This window comes from Caloenas nicobarica, chromosome 25, assembly GCF_036013445.1.
Source record: "Caloenas nicobarica isolate bCalNic1 chromosome 25, bCalNic1.hap1, whole genome shotgun sequence".
Lineage (NCBI taxonomy): Eukaryota > Metazoa > Chordata > Aves > Columbiformes > Columbidae > Caloenas > Caloenas nicobarica.
In genome coordinates, this window is record NC_088269.1 from 2,451,443 (window position 1) to 2,469,535 (window position 18,093).

The 18,093-nt window shown below is 45.8% G+C and overlaps 1 protein-coding gene across 1 annotated transcript; it reads left to right on the forward strand.

The window, feature by feature from the left end:
• Positions 1–642: 642 nt before the first annotated feature.
• On the forward strand, positions 643–5,446 carry BMP10 (bone morphogenetic protein 10). The gene is made up of 2 exons (XM_065651814.1): positions 643–976; positions 4,503–5,446. The coding sequence occupies exons 1-2, from the start codon at positions 643–645 to the stop codon at positions 5,444–5,446; spliced, it is 1,278 nt and encodes a 425-aa protein (XP_065507886.1).
• Positions 5,447–18,093: the final 12,647 nt, after the last annotated feature.

Consider the following 18,093-nt stretch of genomic DNA (forward strand, 5'->3'; position numbering starts at 1 on the left):
ATTGTGCCTGCGCAAAAAATCCGGGGGTCACCCTTGATGAATGGACCTTTTCCCATAAGTTCCTTTGTAAATGCAACATCAAGATTTAGCTCTAAAATAGTTTTGAGAAGGGCAGAGTTGTTACCTTAAGGGAGTTATTGTTTGCCGTTCATGCAACATCTGTAAGTTTGGATAGAGGCTCTGTAGAATTTGCATGTTATTATAGCTTCAAATCTGCGCGGATCAAAGTCGTTCGCGCACAGCAGAGGAAGTCAGCTACCAGGAGGCAGAAAGAAAAGACAGTTCTTCTCGGAGGAGAAACTTGTCCTATCTGAGTGTCCTAGCGCAGAATGTTTACAAAACGCTCATTAAGGGAAAGGGGATTGCGAGATAGCAACAAATCTGGTGAACAGCTTACACTACCCGAGATAAGAGGGAAGGCAACCATAGAAGAGAACGAGCCATATCCAATTACCGAGACCTGCTTTTGGGGAGGGGGAAGGGGGGAGACAGACAGGACGGATCACAAGTTTCAAGACAAGAGCTTCCAAACTTGTCATCTCTCTGTGACACGAGCCGCCTACAACCCAGGGGATAAAACCGCCACTTAGCCCTCACGAGAGCTATTGCTTGTTGAGTGCGGTTGGAGGCTTGAGCAAAGCCATGGATTCCGTAGTCCTCCAGCTGGGGGCTGCCCTCTGTCTCTTGGGTCACCTTGCCACTTGTAGCCCCATCCTGAGCCTGGAACACTCTTCCTTGGAGGAAGACGTGCCTCTTTTCGATGAGATTCTCTCTGAGCAGGATGGCGTTGATTTCAACACGCTGCTTCAGAATATGAAAAATGAGTTTTTGAAGACCTTGAACCTCTCGGACATTCCCCTGCACGAAACGGCCAAGGTGGATCCGCCAGAGTACATGCTAGAGCTGTACAACAGGTTTGCCACGGATAGGACATCTATGCCATCTGCAAATATTATTAGGAGCTTCAAAAATGAAGGTAAGATCTGTGCATCTTGAGAAGTAAATAGAAATAAGCGTCATTATAGTCAGTGCGAAATGTATTTACCAGGCATGGAGCATGAACCGCACTAGGGGAAAAAAGGCCTTTCAGCGAGGATGGCGTTGGAAATTGGCAGCTGACGCTGCTTGTCCCAGCGTCACCCAGATCCCACCTCTGCGAGACAGATCCCTTGTCCTTTCCTTTCAGACTATGAGATTTTGAAGGAAGATGTTTCTTTAATGTTTGAACAGCACCAACTATAATTTGCATGCATAATTCTCGTTATCCCCATGATGACACACATCATTTGCAATCACCTGACCGATTTTTCAAATGGATACCTTAAGTAAAATTTGAAATTAAAACAAGAAATGTTTTTACGCGCTGTTCAAAGGTGCACTATTCTCCCATTATGAACTTAACCAAACCCAGCTTTCTGTTAACATCCTCTCACTATTGATCCTCATGGGATTTGTAACAATTCCTTCCTTTGGCATCTGAGCATAGTCCAGCATATCCATAGAAATACCTGGAGCAGAGTTTTGAATAACACTTAGGTGCTACTTTGGAGGACTAGAGTATTTCCTATTAAAAAAGAAAAAGCCTAGTTGTGACCATAGGTACCTTCACCCTATGTTTCTGCTTCAGCATTTCCTCTCAGTTCCACAAGGACCAGATAGTGTTTCAGTGCTAACGTTCAAGAGTTTGTCAATCCCTGTTTGTACCAATGCAGGTTTTATGTTAAAACCATTTTTCAGCTGATCATTTCCAAATACCAATTACTCCACTTGGCAAATACAAGTGCTTTGATTCATTTTAGCTACTCTGGGGTTCATGCGACTGTTCAAACTGCCATGGAGGTTCTCTCATCATCTAATTAATGAAGTATAGAAGTCATTATTGTTTTTTTCTTACATTTGCAGTTTCAGAGATGAGCTATAGGGAGAGGCTACGTGCAAGTCTCCTCGGTTTTGCAGCGCAGTGAGATGAAAGGAGAGAATCTACCAGGCCCTCACACTCTTTACCGGCAAAGTGTTTCTGGTTTGAAGAGGCACTACCTTGTGGTTTTAATCTTATTTTCTCCAGTGTGGAGAAATTTGTTGATGCCAAACCAGTTACACCCACTGGTGACCAGTCACTCATCCCAACAGCCGTGCCTGTCACTGCCCCTCAGTATAAATGAACACACGAGAAGGAATGCGTGCTGCTCTTTGCTCATTTTGCACCATTCGGAAAAAATAAACGAGATAAAAATTGCCAAGTACAATGTGCTAAAGAATAGAATACAGTGTGGTTTAGTGACGTAAATCTGAAGTCACGCCCCTGGTAAAACCGAAATTCTTTCAGGTTTGCAGCGTTGCAGATGGTACAGACTGATCTTTCGCCATAACACATGCAGTGGTTCGCAGTTCTGCGCTTTTCTGTAACCGTGATGTTCGCTGCCCGTTTCATCACTGCAGGAGTTCTGCACCAGTTGGGTTAAATGTAACTTTCTGTCCTTTCAGTATTTCTCACCTTTTCCAACCCAAACCAGCAAGATGCAGAGTGAGACTGCTGGTGTTCAGACAGCTTCATAATCACACGCACTTAGAGGGGCCGTGCAATTAATGTTTGTTATGTGTCTTGAAAGTCTGTAGAACTATTAACCATCCATTACATGCTAAAAAGCTGTTGTGATAGAGAAATTAATTACTTGCAATAATCAGGACAGTAGAAACAGATCATACTATGGTATTTTTTTCTTCACCGCCTACTGAAAATCGGCAGTAGTGATAGTTTCATTGCTATCCATTGTAACTTTCATTAAATTTGAACATTATAGAAATAGAATGTGCTGCATGGCTGGAATTAGCTCTTTGTTTTAACCCATGGACTGGAACGTCTGCACTGTAAACGGACTGTAACCAGCTCTTAAAACTTGAATAAAGGTCTGAAGGGAAAGTTTTCTTTCCCTCTGGACTTCGGATCTCCCTTCCCGACCCTGCCAAGGGTGCACTGGTAACAGCAGGAGATATTTCACCCTCTAGACCTTCTAGCTAAAGAGCAAAATCACATCCTGACCTAGAAATAAATATTTCTCATGCCCTGGTAGCGCTCACCCGGCTTCTCACATATGGCATGGCCTTCCCCTGCCTCCTGATTAACTACTCGTGCTCATCTTCTGTGTGCTCAGGTGGTTTTTCTCCACCCTGTCATTATATGCGATCACTGCAGACTTGCTTTAGCATCTCAGCGTCTAGGAAATCCCAAAGATTAGTTCCAGTACGGAGATTATAGCTGAGCTTTAATGGCTTTGTGTTTCAGCTCACAGTCTGCTCCTACTCTGATGCTGTGCAGCGCATATTTAGCTCCCACCTTTATCAGTTGACAAGTAGGGAAATGCAAGCAGAGTCGCTCCTCATTTTTTTTTATTTATGAATAGATGAAAAGTGCAAAATGGAAAAAAAAAAAAAAGGCAGATGCCTTAAAACCTCAAAACTGGAATTAAATAAGACAAGTCACGTGCTTAAGTGAACTGCTCGCTGAAGTGCACTGATGGAGCACAGCCAGTACTTGCAGCTTTATCAGTGTCATTTTTCTACAAACATATCAAAATTGGAGAGGTCAGGGATGAAGACAGTAACAGGTTGGAAGCAATTTGCCTTTGCAGAAATGTTACTTGTGGTCTTGATGTCCAACTCTGTCCTAATCTGTCTTCTGACAGAGCAGACAGCACGGCAATTCAGCAACAAACACACAATTGTTAGCTAAGATCCCTGCATTGTGTGAAGAAATGCATTTTCCTATGTATAAACAAACAACGCAGATAGGACAGAGCCTGACTGACAAGCAGATATTATGTCCTTCTTATATGTTTTATTAACTAAAGCTGCCAAAAGTGCCTGGCTGAGTCCAGCTGTTTGCTCCCTGGAAGCCTGTTGAGTCTGTGGTAGGATTTCTGTGGACTGGTGGTTCACGCTGGGTGTTCATCGCCTGCTCTTCCTAACCAGGAGCCTTTACATCTTCCGAAAAAACTTTTCCTCCCTTTCTGAGGGATGTTTCAGCAGAAGGGAATACTTGCTAGCACAGAAGCACTAAGCAAACCCAGTTCAAATATGCAGATGTATCATCCATCCCATATTCACTCCAGTGTCATAAGTTTCTTCCCTTCCTCTCCTATGCTGATGAGTGTTTTCCCTCATTTCTTAAATAGTTGCTGTGCAGCAACCTAGAAGTGATTTCAGTATTAGGCAACACTTTTAATATGTAAGCCAGGTGACAAGGAAGCCTCTGGAAGGCACAGGAGAGAAGGAGAATCTATAAATCCATGTTTATGGTCTTTATCGTGTCTGGGATCTTGCTGTCCTTAGACACGTAAATTAAACTTGGCCTTTTTTACAAGTACCGTTTTGGGAAATGATGAAAAAACCTTTGTCCTGGAACTGTTCGACTGAAGCAATGCAAAATGTGTCAGATGAACTTCAGTGCGTGTCTTGTTGGATGTACTGACCCTTCTGAAATATTTGATCTCTGTCATTTCCAGACTTGGTTTCCCACCCTGTTGGTGTTACAGGAATTCGGAAATACCCTCTCCTGTTCAATGTTTCCATCCCTCACCATGAAGAAATCACCATGGCAGAGCTGAGGCTCTACACCTTGGTGGAGCGGGACCAAAGGCTCTACGATGGGCTCGACCGGAAGGTCACAATTTTTGAAGTGCTGGAAAATGACCATATGGGGGTAGGAGAAGAGAGAAAGACGGTGACACTGGCATCCAGGCAGATCTACGGCACGAGCAGCGAGTGGGAGAGCTTCGAGGTCACCGAAGCCATCAGGCGCTGGCGAAGGGCCGGGCTGACCACGCACCGGCTGGAAGTTCACATAGAGAGCAGGGAAGGGGAGGAGCAGAACGGCGAGGGGAAACTCGATATCGACATCAACTCGGAGGCGAAGCACGTGCCCCTCTTGATTGTGTTCTCTGATGACCAAAGCAACGACAAAAAAGAGGAGAAGCAAGAGCTGAACGAGATGATCGACCACGAGCAGCTCCTGGACTTGGAGAACCTGGAGGTTGGCAATTTCCACGGCCAGCCTGGCGAGGAGGCGCTGCTCCAGATGCGCTCCAACATCATCTACGACTCCACCGCCCGCATCCGGAGGAACGCGAAAGGCAACTACTGCAAAAAGACTCCGCTCTACATAGATTTCAAGGAAATCGGCTGGGATTCCTGGATCATCGCCCCGGCGGGATACGAAGCTTACGAGTGCCACGGAGTATGCGCCTACCCCTTGACGGAGCACGTCACGCCAACGAAACATGCCATTGTCCAGACTTTGGTTCACCTGAAGAATCCCCAGAAAGCCTCCAAGGCCTGCTGCGTGCCCACCAAACTCGATCCCATCTCTATTCTCTACTTAGATGCAGGGGTGGTCACCTACAAGTTCAAATACGAAGGCATGGTGGTATCAGAGTGCGGCTGCAGATAGTAACAGGGAACACGCGCACAGGGGAGTGCACAGGGGGAGTATTTAATGATTCAGTCTGTAAATTTGTACATTTCAGATTTCCTATTTAATAAGGTTATTTAATGAGGCATGTACAGATAATTGTATGTTTCCTGTTACAGGGAATGGGCAAGTCGTGCGACTGTAGGGAATGTATATTTTGTTCCATTGCTTGCTTCTTGCTGTTCTTCGCTGTCCAAATTATGACCGAGCCTCTCTTCCTATAAGGGCGTAGAGCAGATCACTGGATTACTTGGGAGGGCTCTTTGTGCCAAAGGGGCACATTCAAATTCACAGAAATAAAGGCTTATTTTTGTACTTTACAAATGTCGATTGGCATCTCTAGGGCTTTCCAGAGCTACTCAAGACAGGTGAAGTATGGACAATACACACCTAGATTGTCTAGTTTTGTGTAAAATCTTTATAAAGATCTTTTCATGCTCAGATTTTTTTTTTAAATTTATCTCTGTAGATCTTATGTCCTGATAATTCTCAAGCTCCTAAATCACTAAGGCACAACAAGGTGTTAGATTTTCCCCTTTTTTCTTAATCCTTTCTTTACTCTTTCCCTGTCTCAGGGATGATTTGGCACCCAGAGCAGAAGGGAACCATTCCCTTTCCCGTTTTTCTTAGTAAACCAACAGGCCCAGGAGCAATGTGCAATGGCAAGAAATTCCCCCTGTGTGTGTTTATTACCAAGCACCCTGGATAAAGCAGCGCTGGCTTTGTTGCCTTAGCCTTGCGTCGTCTCCCAAGGGCCAGAGCTTCAGGTGGCAGAAATAAGTGCAGTAAATCTCCTGAACCCTTGAAATTGTACCAGTTTAGACCAGTTAAGAAACTCATCTCCCTACCCAGTCCAGTAAATTACCTACAATTCAGCTGCGTAATCCAGTTCCAATGGCCAAGTGGTCGTGTTGCGTTTAGTCTGCATAGATGGAGAAGGATCTTTCCTTTATTTATGTGCTGAAGTTGTCAATTCGTAAAGATCTTGCCCCCCCACGTAAACTCTATAGGACGGAGTCACATGCCATGTTTCCGCCACTCTTCTGCAACAAATCCTGCTGATAAGAAGGTGTCGGAGCTGAGAAACAATAGACCCGTCACTTTATTTATACTAAGCTGCAAATTTGTCAGATTCTTGGGAAAGTGTAAGTGACGTTGACTCTTTCAGCCTGTCCCAGAGCCTCCTGTACTGTCCCTGCATCAGTTTTACACTTTTAAGGGAAAGTTATCTTCCCTGGAAGTGATAAGGGCCTTTGAAAGAATCACTCTAACACTTCATGGGAATGAACACAAAAGTCTTTATCATGCACCAACTAAAACCAGTTTCACCGATTTTCACACATACTCTTCTGTGCTTCCCATAATTTATTGACCTATTTATTGACTGCCTGCTTTTGTAATATAATGTAGAATACAGAATGTTTTATTTTTGTGCTTGTGTGTAATCCCGCTTGGATCAAACCTTGTACTGCTCCTATTTCACATGGAATCCCTCTGTTGAGTTGTGCTGTACAGAGATCGGGGTTTCTGATTCATTTTCTCCCCTAAATACTTGTAAATACTGTATGTCACATTTATCTCCCTTGCTTACAGAAATGTCCACTCGCCGCAGTGATTTAAATAGCATTCTGGAGCACATCTAGTCTTGTCCAATGTATAACCACTCTTGCAGGGGTATCTTTGCCTTAAGTGTTCAGCCGTGTAGTTTATTGTCAAGTTATGCGGTTTCCACTCGTGCTGCGTGTTTCCAGATAGCAGGCTGCGCCGTGGGGCTATATTGCTTTATTCCTGCTACAGATGTCACCCTGCGGGTGGCTGACACGGCTCGCAGACCTTTCCCCACTGCAATCTCAATCTGTGGTTAATGGCACGCTAAAAGAATCCGTAAGAGGTGCGATATTTCCCCCTGCTGACACGAACCGCGGCAGCCAACAGTTGAAGTGTGACCGCTCAGATCCTTTCACAACCATCCACGATTCTTCTGAAGCCATTTGCCAAGACAAACCATTCACCTTGTTAGGAGCGATAATCCAGCGTTAGGGAGATAATCCGACATTTGCTTTTATCATCTCTTTTCCGCGACTGTTCCTGGGCGGTGATCTGACCGGCGTGCTCTTTGCACCGCTGGCCTTTGCCGAACAGCACCAACATTTCTGAACAACGTAGAGAACCTGTGCCTTAAAAATAATAAATAACCCACTCTGATCGCCCATAACCACTATAAATTTTTGAAGCAGAGTGGCTGCCTTGGTGCTCCCTTGTTGCCAGAGATTTGTTGTATTGGAGCAGATCAGATACAGTAACAGAACACTGCAGACGTGTGTAGGCAGGGGATTTTATCAGTTAGTAAAGCTGCATGTGTGAATTACAAGACGAGTAAAAATATCAATGATAGATTTTTAGGATTAGAGGCCAGCCAGTCTTTTGATATTAGTAACTTTTTCTTTATAAAGAAACAAGGACTGTACTGATAGAAGGGGATTTCAGCCAGAGTTTGTGGTGAAAAACCATAAAGCACAAGATTAATCCTATTGTGCTACTTGAGGAGAAAACTGAGCATCTCTTGAATCCTTCAGCAGCACCCGTGCTGTTCATAACCTGAGATCAGAGCTGCTGAGATGAGTATTTCATTTCATTGTGTGTCTGCGAGGATTGCATGCCTGCTTTGTGAGCAAAACCTCACCTGACTTCTGCCTTACCTTTGACTAGAACTATGCAAAGACATTCGCTGGGTGTTCATGCAATTAGATGGCGGAGATCAAGCAAAACGGCACTGAAAAAAACCGAAGGCAGTTGTTTTCTAAAGAGCTTGCCCTACGTAGTAAATTAAGGTTGCCTCTGCAAACTCAGAAGTGCTCGGCTTTAAATGCACCTGTCCGTATAGATACGACACACACAAATAACATGGTGAGTGCACAACAAGAGCCGGTGCTACGAGCTCTCAGTGCTGGCAACGTCGGCGAGAGGGCCCTGGAAAAATATTCCACTGCATGTTTTCATTTTCTTTGTTTCTTTATTCCCTTCCTTCCATCCACATCCGTACTGTGACTTCTGTTTCTAAAAGAATTTATTTTTCACATTAAATAGTAGCGTGCATTGATTTTCCTTTCATTTCTGATCTGTTTTTTTCTCGACATGCTAGCAGATGTTTGACTTAAAATCTTAAAAGCGCAAGCCAATTTTAGAAAGGTTTGAAAAAATATGGTTTCAGTATGGAAATCTCTGTCTTTCTATCCATCTACCCATCCATCTCTGAATTACTGCATGCAGCTAAAGGAGGCAGCAACCCTGTCTCACTGAAACCAGCAACAACAGTCGGATTTTTGCAGAAATAAATGATAGAAAGGGAGGAAGAGCCTGGATAACGTATCAGCGAGGGAGCTGAGGGAAGAGCTTCGGTCTTGGATTGCTGCTCTTAAACCAACACACACGATGCTCCAGAAGAGCACGAACTTCCAGACACCTTCCTCATCTCTTGGCCTCTGAAGGAATCCCCACCTGCCTCCTGTGCAAACACTCAGCGCCAGTGCTGGATTTCACAAAACACTTGGAAATGTGGGGTTCCCTGAACCGATCCGTAATCTCTTAGCTCTCTGTGCATGGACTAAAATGCCTCAAACTGATTTCTCCCCAAAGCTTTCTGGTGTTAACCCTTTTTTGGGTGTGATCGCTGGGGTCCGGGCTTGCTCTGTGGTGCCCTGTGTAGCTGAAAATACAGATTCCCGGCTTTTTGAACTTGACTTTTTCTGCCAAGGCTGCCCCAGCCGCCTTGCTCTGGGGGGACGGGCTGTTCGGGCTGGTTTGAGGAGCTGGGGGGGAAGGGACAGAGCCCCACATTGTTCTGGCAGGAAAGTGGGGACCCCCTCTCCCTACCAGCTCCTGCTTCTCCCCTTTGCAGGTGCCCAAATACCAGTTTCTAGGGGGGAAAAAAAAAAAAAAATCCCGACTATTGTGGCCACATCTCTCTTTCCAAAGGCCCGGCCAGGTGAGCAGCAACTCTGGAGCTAAAGGCATGAGGGTCAGCCTCCCCAGAAGTGAGGAAAAATCGTCTCCCAAAAAGCAGCCACAAAAATCTGTGCCCAGCTCCTCCTCCCGAGTTCCAGCTACTGCGCTGCCCTTTTTACACAGCCCGGAGATCAAAGTGAACAAAACCCACCAGCAGCCCAGAAATATCAAAGGATCCCGCAGTTTTTAACATGGGCAGTTTGTCACCCACGGCATAACAGGAGACGTTCAGTTAAGTATTGTCTGTGAAACACACTGAGCCAAACCCCAGCAAAATCTACTTTTTTTTTAAGAAAAAAAAAAAAGAGGAAGATTTCCTGGCACTTGAACATCTACTTCAAGCGTTTGAAAAACTACAGCCCAGTGTTAATTTAAACTTCCTTATAACCCAGTTCAACATCTGGAGTGCAAACACTGTTAATAGGCTGGGAACCGGGGTGGTGGTTCTTTCCTTACTATATTGGGAAACAAAGCCAGAACCAAACTAGCTTGAGATAGAGTTTTTGTTTATACTGCTGACCCATCTGTCTTCATTAATGCACTATTTACAAGAAAAGTTTAAAAAATTAGCTTCTGCCCCTTCTTCAATTGCAACAGCAACAAATAAAGGCTGAATAGTTCACTTGCCCTTAGCTAAAAATGGAAATTCTTATCAGCACCCCTTGGAAGAAGAGGTTTATTATATAGAGTGAATTATTATTGAATATTACTGCTGGGAGCAGGCATTTTGGCCAGAGATCTGTATTTCTAGCACAGGCAATGTTGGGGGTGAAGAATGGTCGGGGAGGTGCCTGTGTTGCAAAAAGCAGAAACCAGCTGCAAAATGTGCCCTATGTCTTACTCTAAACTCCTGCTTTGAAGGCTACAGGAGAAATCATGTGGTTTTTCTTCTGTATTGACACACACAGGTAAATGTGAGATTTCCCTCAGTGGGAAAAGGGACACGTTGGAGGTGAAGCCTCGAACTTCTTGCTCTCTGAACTGCCTGAAAGGAGCTTGGAGCCAGGGGGGGTCGGGCTCTGCTCCCCAGGAACAAGCGCCAGGACCAGAGGAAACGGCCTCAAGTTGCGCCAGGGGAGGTTGAGGTTGGATCTGGGGAACAATTTCTTCCCCAAAGGGCTGTGGGGCATTGGAACAGGCTGCCCAGGGCAGTGCTGGAGTCACCATCCCTGGAGGGGTTGGACAGACGGACATGAGGTTCTCAGGGACAGGGGGCAGTGCCAGGGCTGGGTTATGGTTGGACTCAACGATCTCGACGGGCTTTCCCAACCAAAATGATTCTGTGATTTGCACATCCCACCACAAATGACCTCAGAACCCTGGGCACATTTTGGGAACAAATCAGGTGTCTTGTCTCACTCTCACTCTTGCTCTCCTCCATCCCTCCATCTCCCTCCATCCGCTTTCGCTCAGGCAAGAGACGTTTTTTGTCAGGCCATGTCTGGGAAGCGGGACCGGAGCCACGTAGCGTGTCTGGCCCTCCCCCAGAGGAGCAGCTTGCGGGGGAAATGCAAAGCTGCTGGAAGCAGCAGAAGGGGCAGCCGTCAGAAATACTGCTGCTTTTCCCAGATAAGAGCAGAGGGGAAAATCCCCCTTTTGATACCCTTGTCAAGAAGATGAATAGTGGCCGGGGGTCCTGCTCTCCCTGCTGAGCACTTGGTAACATCTGCAGCAATTGAGTGCGTTTGCTTTCAGATGCGTGTTAGTAAATCCCAATTTACTGCCTCACAAGGAGTCACTTCAGATGTTAGCAAGAGCAGAATTTGAGCCAGTAATTAGCTGTGAAAACTTCTAATCCCGTCTCAGCACACAGTATTGCTGCCAAAACTCATTAGGACGAGGCTGCATTATTCCAGAAAATTTAATTACTTTTTAGAGTGGATAATGCCAGAAAATATAGAAGAGTGTTGCTGACATATATACCACATATATCCAGCTCAGAGCAAATGAGCTTATGTTGGAAATAGGAAGTTTACTTACATGTTTTACACTGTTGGGTATGTGCCCAATAGGATTCTGTTCACAGCGCAAATTGATTGACCTCCTGCTCAGCATTTCCAGGGCTTAGCGGGACTTTTGATTGCATTTTTTTAAGTAAACAAATGAAATATGAGGCATAAAAGCAATCAACACGGCTGCAATAAAGGAAATTATATGAGAGGAATGGATTTCCACGACAGAGCAATGCTGGGTTTTTTCCTAGCTCTAAATCTTACAGTTTCTGTGATGGCCCAAGATATCACCAATAAAGACAATACGCTATTTTTTATTTCAAACAGGCAGCTGCAGTACCATTAATTCAATATTAGCAGGACTGTATTTCGCAGAAGCCGCTGCCTGTCATATCTGCAGCAGCTTCGGGCCGAGGGGACGCTCCCCAAACAACGTCCTTCAGCTCGTGCGGCTGAGCCTGTCCAGGGTCTGAGCTTCAGATGGTGTTGAAAAGATACGTGTCGAGTTAAGTGAGAAGGTTTAAATACAGGGTGGTCTCTGCAATCAAGTACAGTAGCTAACTAGCAACGGTGGCTAAACAACAGCCCGGCCTTCCGTGGCTCGCAGGTTTATGTTGGCTTTGCTGTAGCAACTCCTTATCTTTCCAGAGATTAGAGCGGTTTAGATCGGTTGTTGTGAGATTGGGTGGAATCCGTTTCCTGAGCTGTCACCACTGGCTAATCAGGCAAAGGCAAAACGCGAAGCTTTGGGAGAGTGGGACAGCAAACCCCGTTATCATACGATACTGAACGTGCTCTGTTTGCTTTTATCATTACCAGATTTTAGGTGCCCAGCTCAAGATATTGATACAGAGAAGCCTACGGCCTGAAACATGAGCCAGCTGAACTGTAAGCAGAGCAAATATTATAGCAAAAATGTGCCATTTTACCATTTTTACAAGTACTGGTAGCTGATGTAACTGTTCAGCAGTTATTGCTGGCTGTGCTTGCCCTTCACCAGATGTGCACGATGAAACCCCAACCTGGATTCCCCCGTGGGTTAAAATGAGAGGGGGGATCCACGGGAAACTGAGACCCACAGTTAGGAGACTAATGGGCTGTTTCAACTGCTGAAACAGTTTAAGTGATTTGATTTTGGCTTACATTCGTTGATTGTTGCTGAGATAGGCACAAAATAGCGTGACATCGATACAACCTGCTATCCAAAATTTCACTTGTAGCTTTGTGCCAGTTTTGAAGTCATTCTTGCAGGAAAAACAGGGATAAACTCAACCACAGTTGCTTTCCTTGCTGAACTCTCTCCTTTTCCTTTGGGGTTTCTCTCGCTCGCATAGTTTCTCATTCTTTTACACCCCTCTGCCAATCGACAACTTCCACCAGCTGCGAATTTGGCCCAATGCTATTGATTGCACGTCTTGTGCTTCCTCTGTCCACCCTAATTAGTGCACTGGAGATAAGCAGCGTGCCCTGAGCAGCGAGCTAACAGCAGAGGGAGCAGGCTGTGCGTCGCGGGGCATATGTCCTTCCTGACGGAGCTGCCACACGCCTTCCTCCAGGACACTGCTCAGGGCACTGCATGCAACGCTAATGAGCTCCGGGACAGGCAAACAATTTAGACAAGGGCCTCAGTTTGCTCCCCAGAGTTGCGTTAACCCCTGCACTTACTGCAAGAGAAAGGGGGAACCTTTAAGACGAAGCTGTTGGTATAAGCCGGACTATACGTCTGTCCAACCCCTCCAGGGATGGTGACTCCAGCACTGCCCTGGGCAGCCTGTTCCAATGCCCCACAGCCCTTTGGGGAAGAAATTGTTCCCAAGATCAAACCTCAACCTCCTCTGGCGCAACTTGAGGCCGTTTCCTCTTGTCCTATCACTTGCTCCACTTCTGGCCTAAAACCTCTAGCCTGAAGTTAATAGAAGGAAAGGTTATCTGGGAATATCTAGTTATTATCACAAATATTTATAGCATAGATTGGGATTCAGAACTCCTTTAGTCTTTGGCTCTGCTTCATATGTGCCCTGCAAACATTTCCATTACTGTTGTGTTTTGTAAAGCAAAAATCTGTGACCTCGGTTGCTTGACTTTGATCGGGACAGAACACGTAATGAGTTTGGCTTGAATGGTGAGCGCTGAGCGCTCTGCTGTGAACTTCTTTTTGCCTTGACCGGCCACGGCACAGCAAGGCTGGCACTGGTGCAGCTCGTGGGCTCCTTGCTCGCTGCTATCGAAGCAAAAAGAGGGTGGGGAGCTAAGATATGGGCAGGCCAAGCAAAAACAGGTCTAACCATCCAAGCCCTACACCAGCGTCTTAAAAGGCCACTAGAGATGCAAACCACATGAAAACTCCATCTCCACGTTGTGATGGGATGCTTTGCCCCAGCTGGTGTTTCCACGTGTGATTTCCTACCAAATGGAAGAAACACTCTGCTACAATTTTATTTTTAAAAGCCATCCTGCTTGCCATTATCAGTGAGCGAGCAGGAGCGAGGCAGAGTGGCTGACAGCAATTTAATCTCCTGTTGCTTGTCCATAGCTTTTTGTGCTATCCTTGACCCTCAGCCAATGCCCTTCCACTGCCAGCTGGGGAAAAGAGCCAGCCTTGTGGAGCTAATGACTTTCTAAACATGCATCCCAGGTCTTCCACAAACTGTAGATTTGATTTATCCCCATTTCAGACTTCTTTATGCAGCCTTTTATGCGCTGGGTAGGAGGAAGGCAGTGATGGAGTTGGATGTTCCCACTGCCCCAGTGGAAACGTCCCTTCCCAGGGTGTAAAAACTCTCCAGTGGACATTTGACCACTCCTCAGTGCTGCCTGTAACTTTATTGCTCGGAACAGCTGTCCTCAGGGTGCTCGGCTGACATCCTGACTCCTTTTGGATCGGCATTTCCACAGAGTTCAGCAATTAAAATGATTTTTAGCAGCATCACAAAGGTGGATGCGTGCAAAAGGAACACTTAGCAGCATTAGAAAATCCATCCTGTGAGCCCCAGGAAGGGACGCCCGGGGTAAAGGTGTCACTGAAAAGACTCCAAACCTGTATTTGCCCTAAGGATTGAGGTTTAGATTGGATATTATAAAAAAGTTATTCCCGGAAAGGGCTGTCGGGCATCGGAACAGGCTGCCCAGGGCAGTGGTGGAGTCACCATCCCTGGAGGGTTGGACAGACGGACATGAGGTTCTCAGGACATGGGGCAGTTCCAGGGGTGGCGGAACGGTTGGACTTGACGATCTCGAGGGGCTTTTCCACCCAAAATGATTCTATGATTCTATGAGTGTGGAGCTCACGCAGAGCACGCGGAGCGCAAGGGGAACCTCCGCGGCTGGATGGCAGCCTGCGCTGGCCCTTATCCCGGAGCCGAGCAAGGAAACAAGGCAACACTACCAGGAAAAGGAAAAATTTACCTCTCACATGCTCAGAAAGCAGATGCCAACCTGATGCTTATCCTCACTTCTTTAATCAGAGGTGAAAGCCTGGCCCCGGCCTCACTGGCTGGTTTTAAACCGCGCTCATTTGGAAGTAGCTCCCTGGATGCAGCAAAGACCATTTCAGCTGGTGAGATTAAAGGAACGTTGCCCCGTTCCCAGTTCCTGTTATCGGTACATTGTGTTAAGAGGGCCGAAATATCACATTGTGGTTTTACGCGTGATAAAGCAAATTTTCACGAGCCGCACCAGTGGCCGCTGACGGGAGTGTCGGTCCCCTCGGCAGGGCTGGCTGGGCATGGGGGACCTTCGGGACAGGGTCATGCTTGGAAAATGACGGGGTTTTTGTGCAGCTGCCTTCCACGATGGACTCGAGAGGTAAACAGGATGCTTCCTTCTCACTGAGCTCTTGGGTTTTTCAGCTTGGTAAATTCTCTGATGTTTGCTAAAGGTTGAGCACACCCTGGAGTCTGGCAGCAGCAGCACCGCTGAGGTCTGTGCTCTGCACTCGAATTTGTATCGCACACCTGGTTGCTGTTTTGGGCTGAAGCTCTAAGCCTTATATTTTTTTAAAAAAACAAGTTCCCAATTAACTGCTGAGCACTTCTGTTTATGGGAATTACCTACTGAGAAAACTCTTGTAAAGGGAAACAGCTAGAAGGGTAAATTATTCTCAGCGGAGACCGTGCACACAGCGAGCTGTTGGCAATGGGAACCTCTCCCAGCTCAAGCCTTTCTGCAGGACTCACCATGTGTTATCTGCTTGAATACCTCAGAATTCCTAAACTTGCAGGTGTTTTGTGCTGCAATAGATGAGCATTTTCACCAAAAGACTTCTTATTCAAACAACTCCTGTTGCTGCTACCCCATCGGCTTCCTCCTGCCCATGCGCTCCCTCTCGCTTTATCAGGCTGCTCCTTTTTTTGCCAGGTTATTTCTCCTCCAGGCCAGTTTAAGTCTGGCTTTGTAGCATCCCTGTGCTGCAGCAAGGTGGCAGGAAAACTCCGAGAAATGGTGACAGCGGGACTGCACCCAGAGAGGGTTTGCCTGAAAGTTTGGGGACGTTTTTTTTTCTCTCCCTACCTTCATACAAGAAATCTCAACTTGGCAGCCGTTTCTTCTTAAAAACAGCCTGGTTTGGGGCTATCTTTCAGCTCGCATGTAAAGAAAAAGGCTGGACTGCATTACTCCGTCATTCCTGGGGAGAACAACATGTTCTCACTGCTTTGCTTTTTTACTTTATTTATTTTATTTGTATAAGCCATCCTAAATAATGGCTGGACACTTTTCCAGCACGTCCACCTCGCCTCCCACAACAACTTGCTGTTTTATGCAGTAACTGAGCTAAAAAAGGAAAGTTGTTCTCATGCCAAAAATGCAACTTTGATAAAAAGTGAGGGGATAAGTCAGCATAAGTGTGACTGGCTCGGGATCCAAATAGAGTAATGTGGGAAAGATAATTTTACTTTCTTGCCTCTCACACCTACCAAGTGCCTGGATATAATGAATTCCTAAACGAATGCAGTAAATACCTAAGCAGAGCAAACCAGATTTTTTGCTCTAATGCAAATAATGCTAGACACTGAGAGTCAGACTAAAAATATATCCTAAAATATGCCATGTTTTCACCCCACAACGCATGGTTTAACAGTTGTAGATGCATTCAGACGTGTGGGTTTAATTTGTCTAATTTGGAAAGCCATATGACATTTAAAAGGAGGGGAAAATCCTCAGTATGTTTTGTGGGTTATCCTACACACTCTCCTGTCACCTCGAAGAAGATGCTCTTGTGTCCTCTGGGTTAAATGGGGTGAAAAACTGCTTTTTGGGGGATTTCCAAACCTACAGTGCCCAGGACAGGGCTGAAAAGGATATTTCTACAGGCTTTATTGTTTATTATAGACAGTCCATTGTACTTTTATGTGATTACCATTACACTTTTGTGTAGTTACTTGTAGTTCCACACTCTAGGGTATGCAGAATTAATGCTTAGAGCCATCTGAGCTGAAAAGCAGCCACCAAACAACCAAAAAATGAGTTTATAATATCCCTTTGCTGCACAGCAAAACAGCAACTGCTCCTTCAGGAACAGGAGAGACTTTCTTGCTGCTCCTTCCCCAAAACGCTTCCAGACTTGGCTGCAAAAACAAGAGAGCAAGGAAATATAGGTCATGTTTTCGGGGATCTCATGTTCTGGTGTCTCCAACAGAAGATCTGAAAGTGCATTAAATCCAGAGTAGGATTTGGGCATCGCCAGGATTTGGGTTATACCCTTGGGGCTGAAAAGGATGTGAAGTTTCCATAGGTCTGGCGTGGGCAGATCCATGATCTTCTGCCTCTGGAAGAAGCTCACTTTTTATAAAAGGAAAACTCTCCTTAACTTACAGCACCCAACAAAATACCAGCTCATAATATGCCCACGTTGTTCTCTGAGGCTCTTCATCCCCTCCATGCACTTCGGAATTTCCAGCCCACCTGACCTCCATTGGAAAGTCTTATCTTTTTAACATGACCGCTGTAAACACTCCACATTTTAATGGGCAGAATATCTTCAAAGAAGTGGCTCTGATCTTCAGAAACAGTCATGGGTTGATAGAGGTCGTTTTGCCTATCTGCAGCGGAAGTGGAGGAATGCGCAGTTTATACTAAAATAACACGCACTTGTCCTAATCACAGAGACTTCTGAGCCTCGGCCAAGCCTTTTCGCGTCATTCCACTCTGCTGCGGAGGAATTATTCGCCTCTTCACACTTTTGATCTTTGCAGGAAGGAGCGTGTGGCATTTCCAGCCCAGATGTTCACGACGTTCCTCTAAGACTCGATGGAGAAATTTCTCCCTAAATGACTCGTGAGCCTGATGCCCAGATTAGTAATGAGCTGCTTGTAAAGGTAAAAAATTGAATAAACTCTGTCAAGGTCAGACTGTTCTCCTTGGAGCTCCTTTATGTGATGTCCATCGCTCTGCAAGGGAGATGCAAAGGGCTACTGAGATTTTAAATTCCCACATTTCCGATTTGAGACATTTAAATCAGATTTGAAACATTTAAATCAAATTTGGTCATTGCAAGAGCAGAGGACCTTGGCTGTGGGTCCTCTGGAAGGTGCTGTGATTTTGTACTGACCCCGCGCATCCCTCCAGAGCAAATTAATTCTCTGGTGTGAAGGGTTGTGGGCAGGACAGTGAGGGGCTGTGGGGTCTCTGTGGATCCTCTGGAAAGGAAAATCCCCCAGAGTCAGAGTCTGC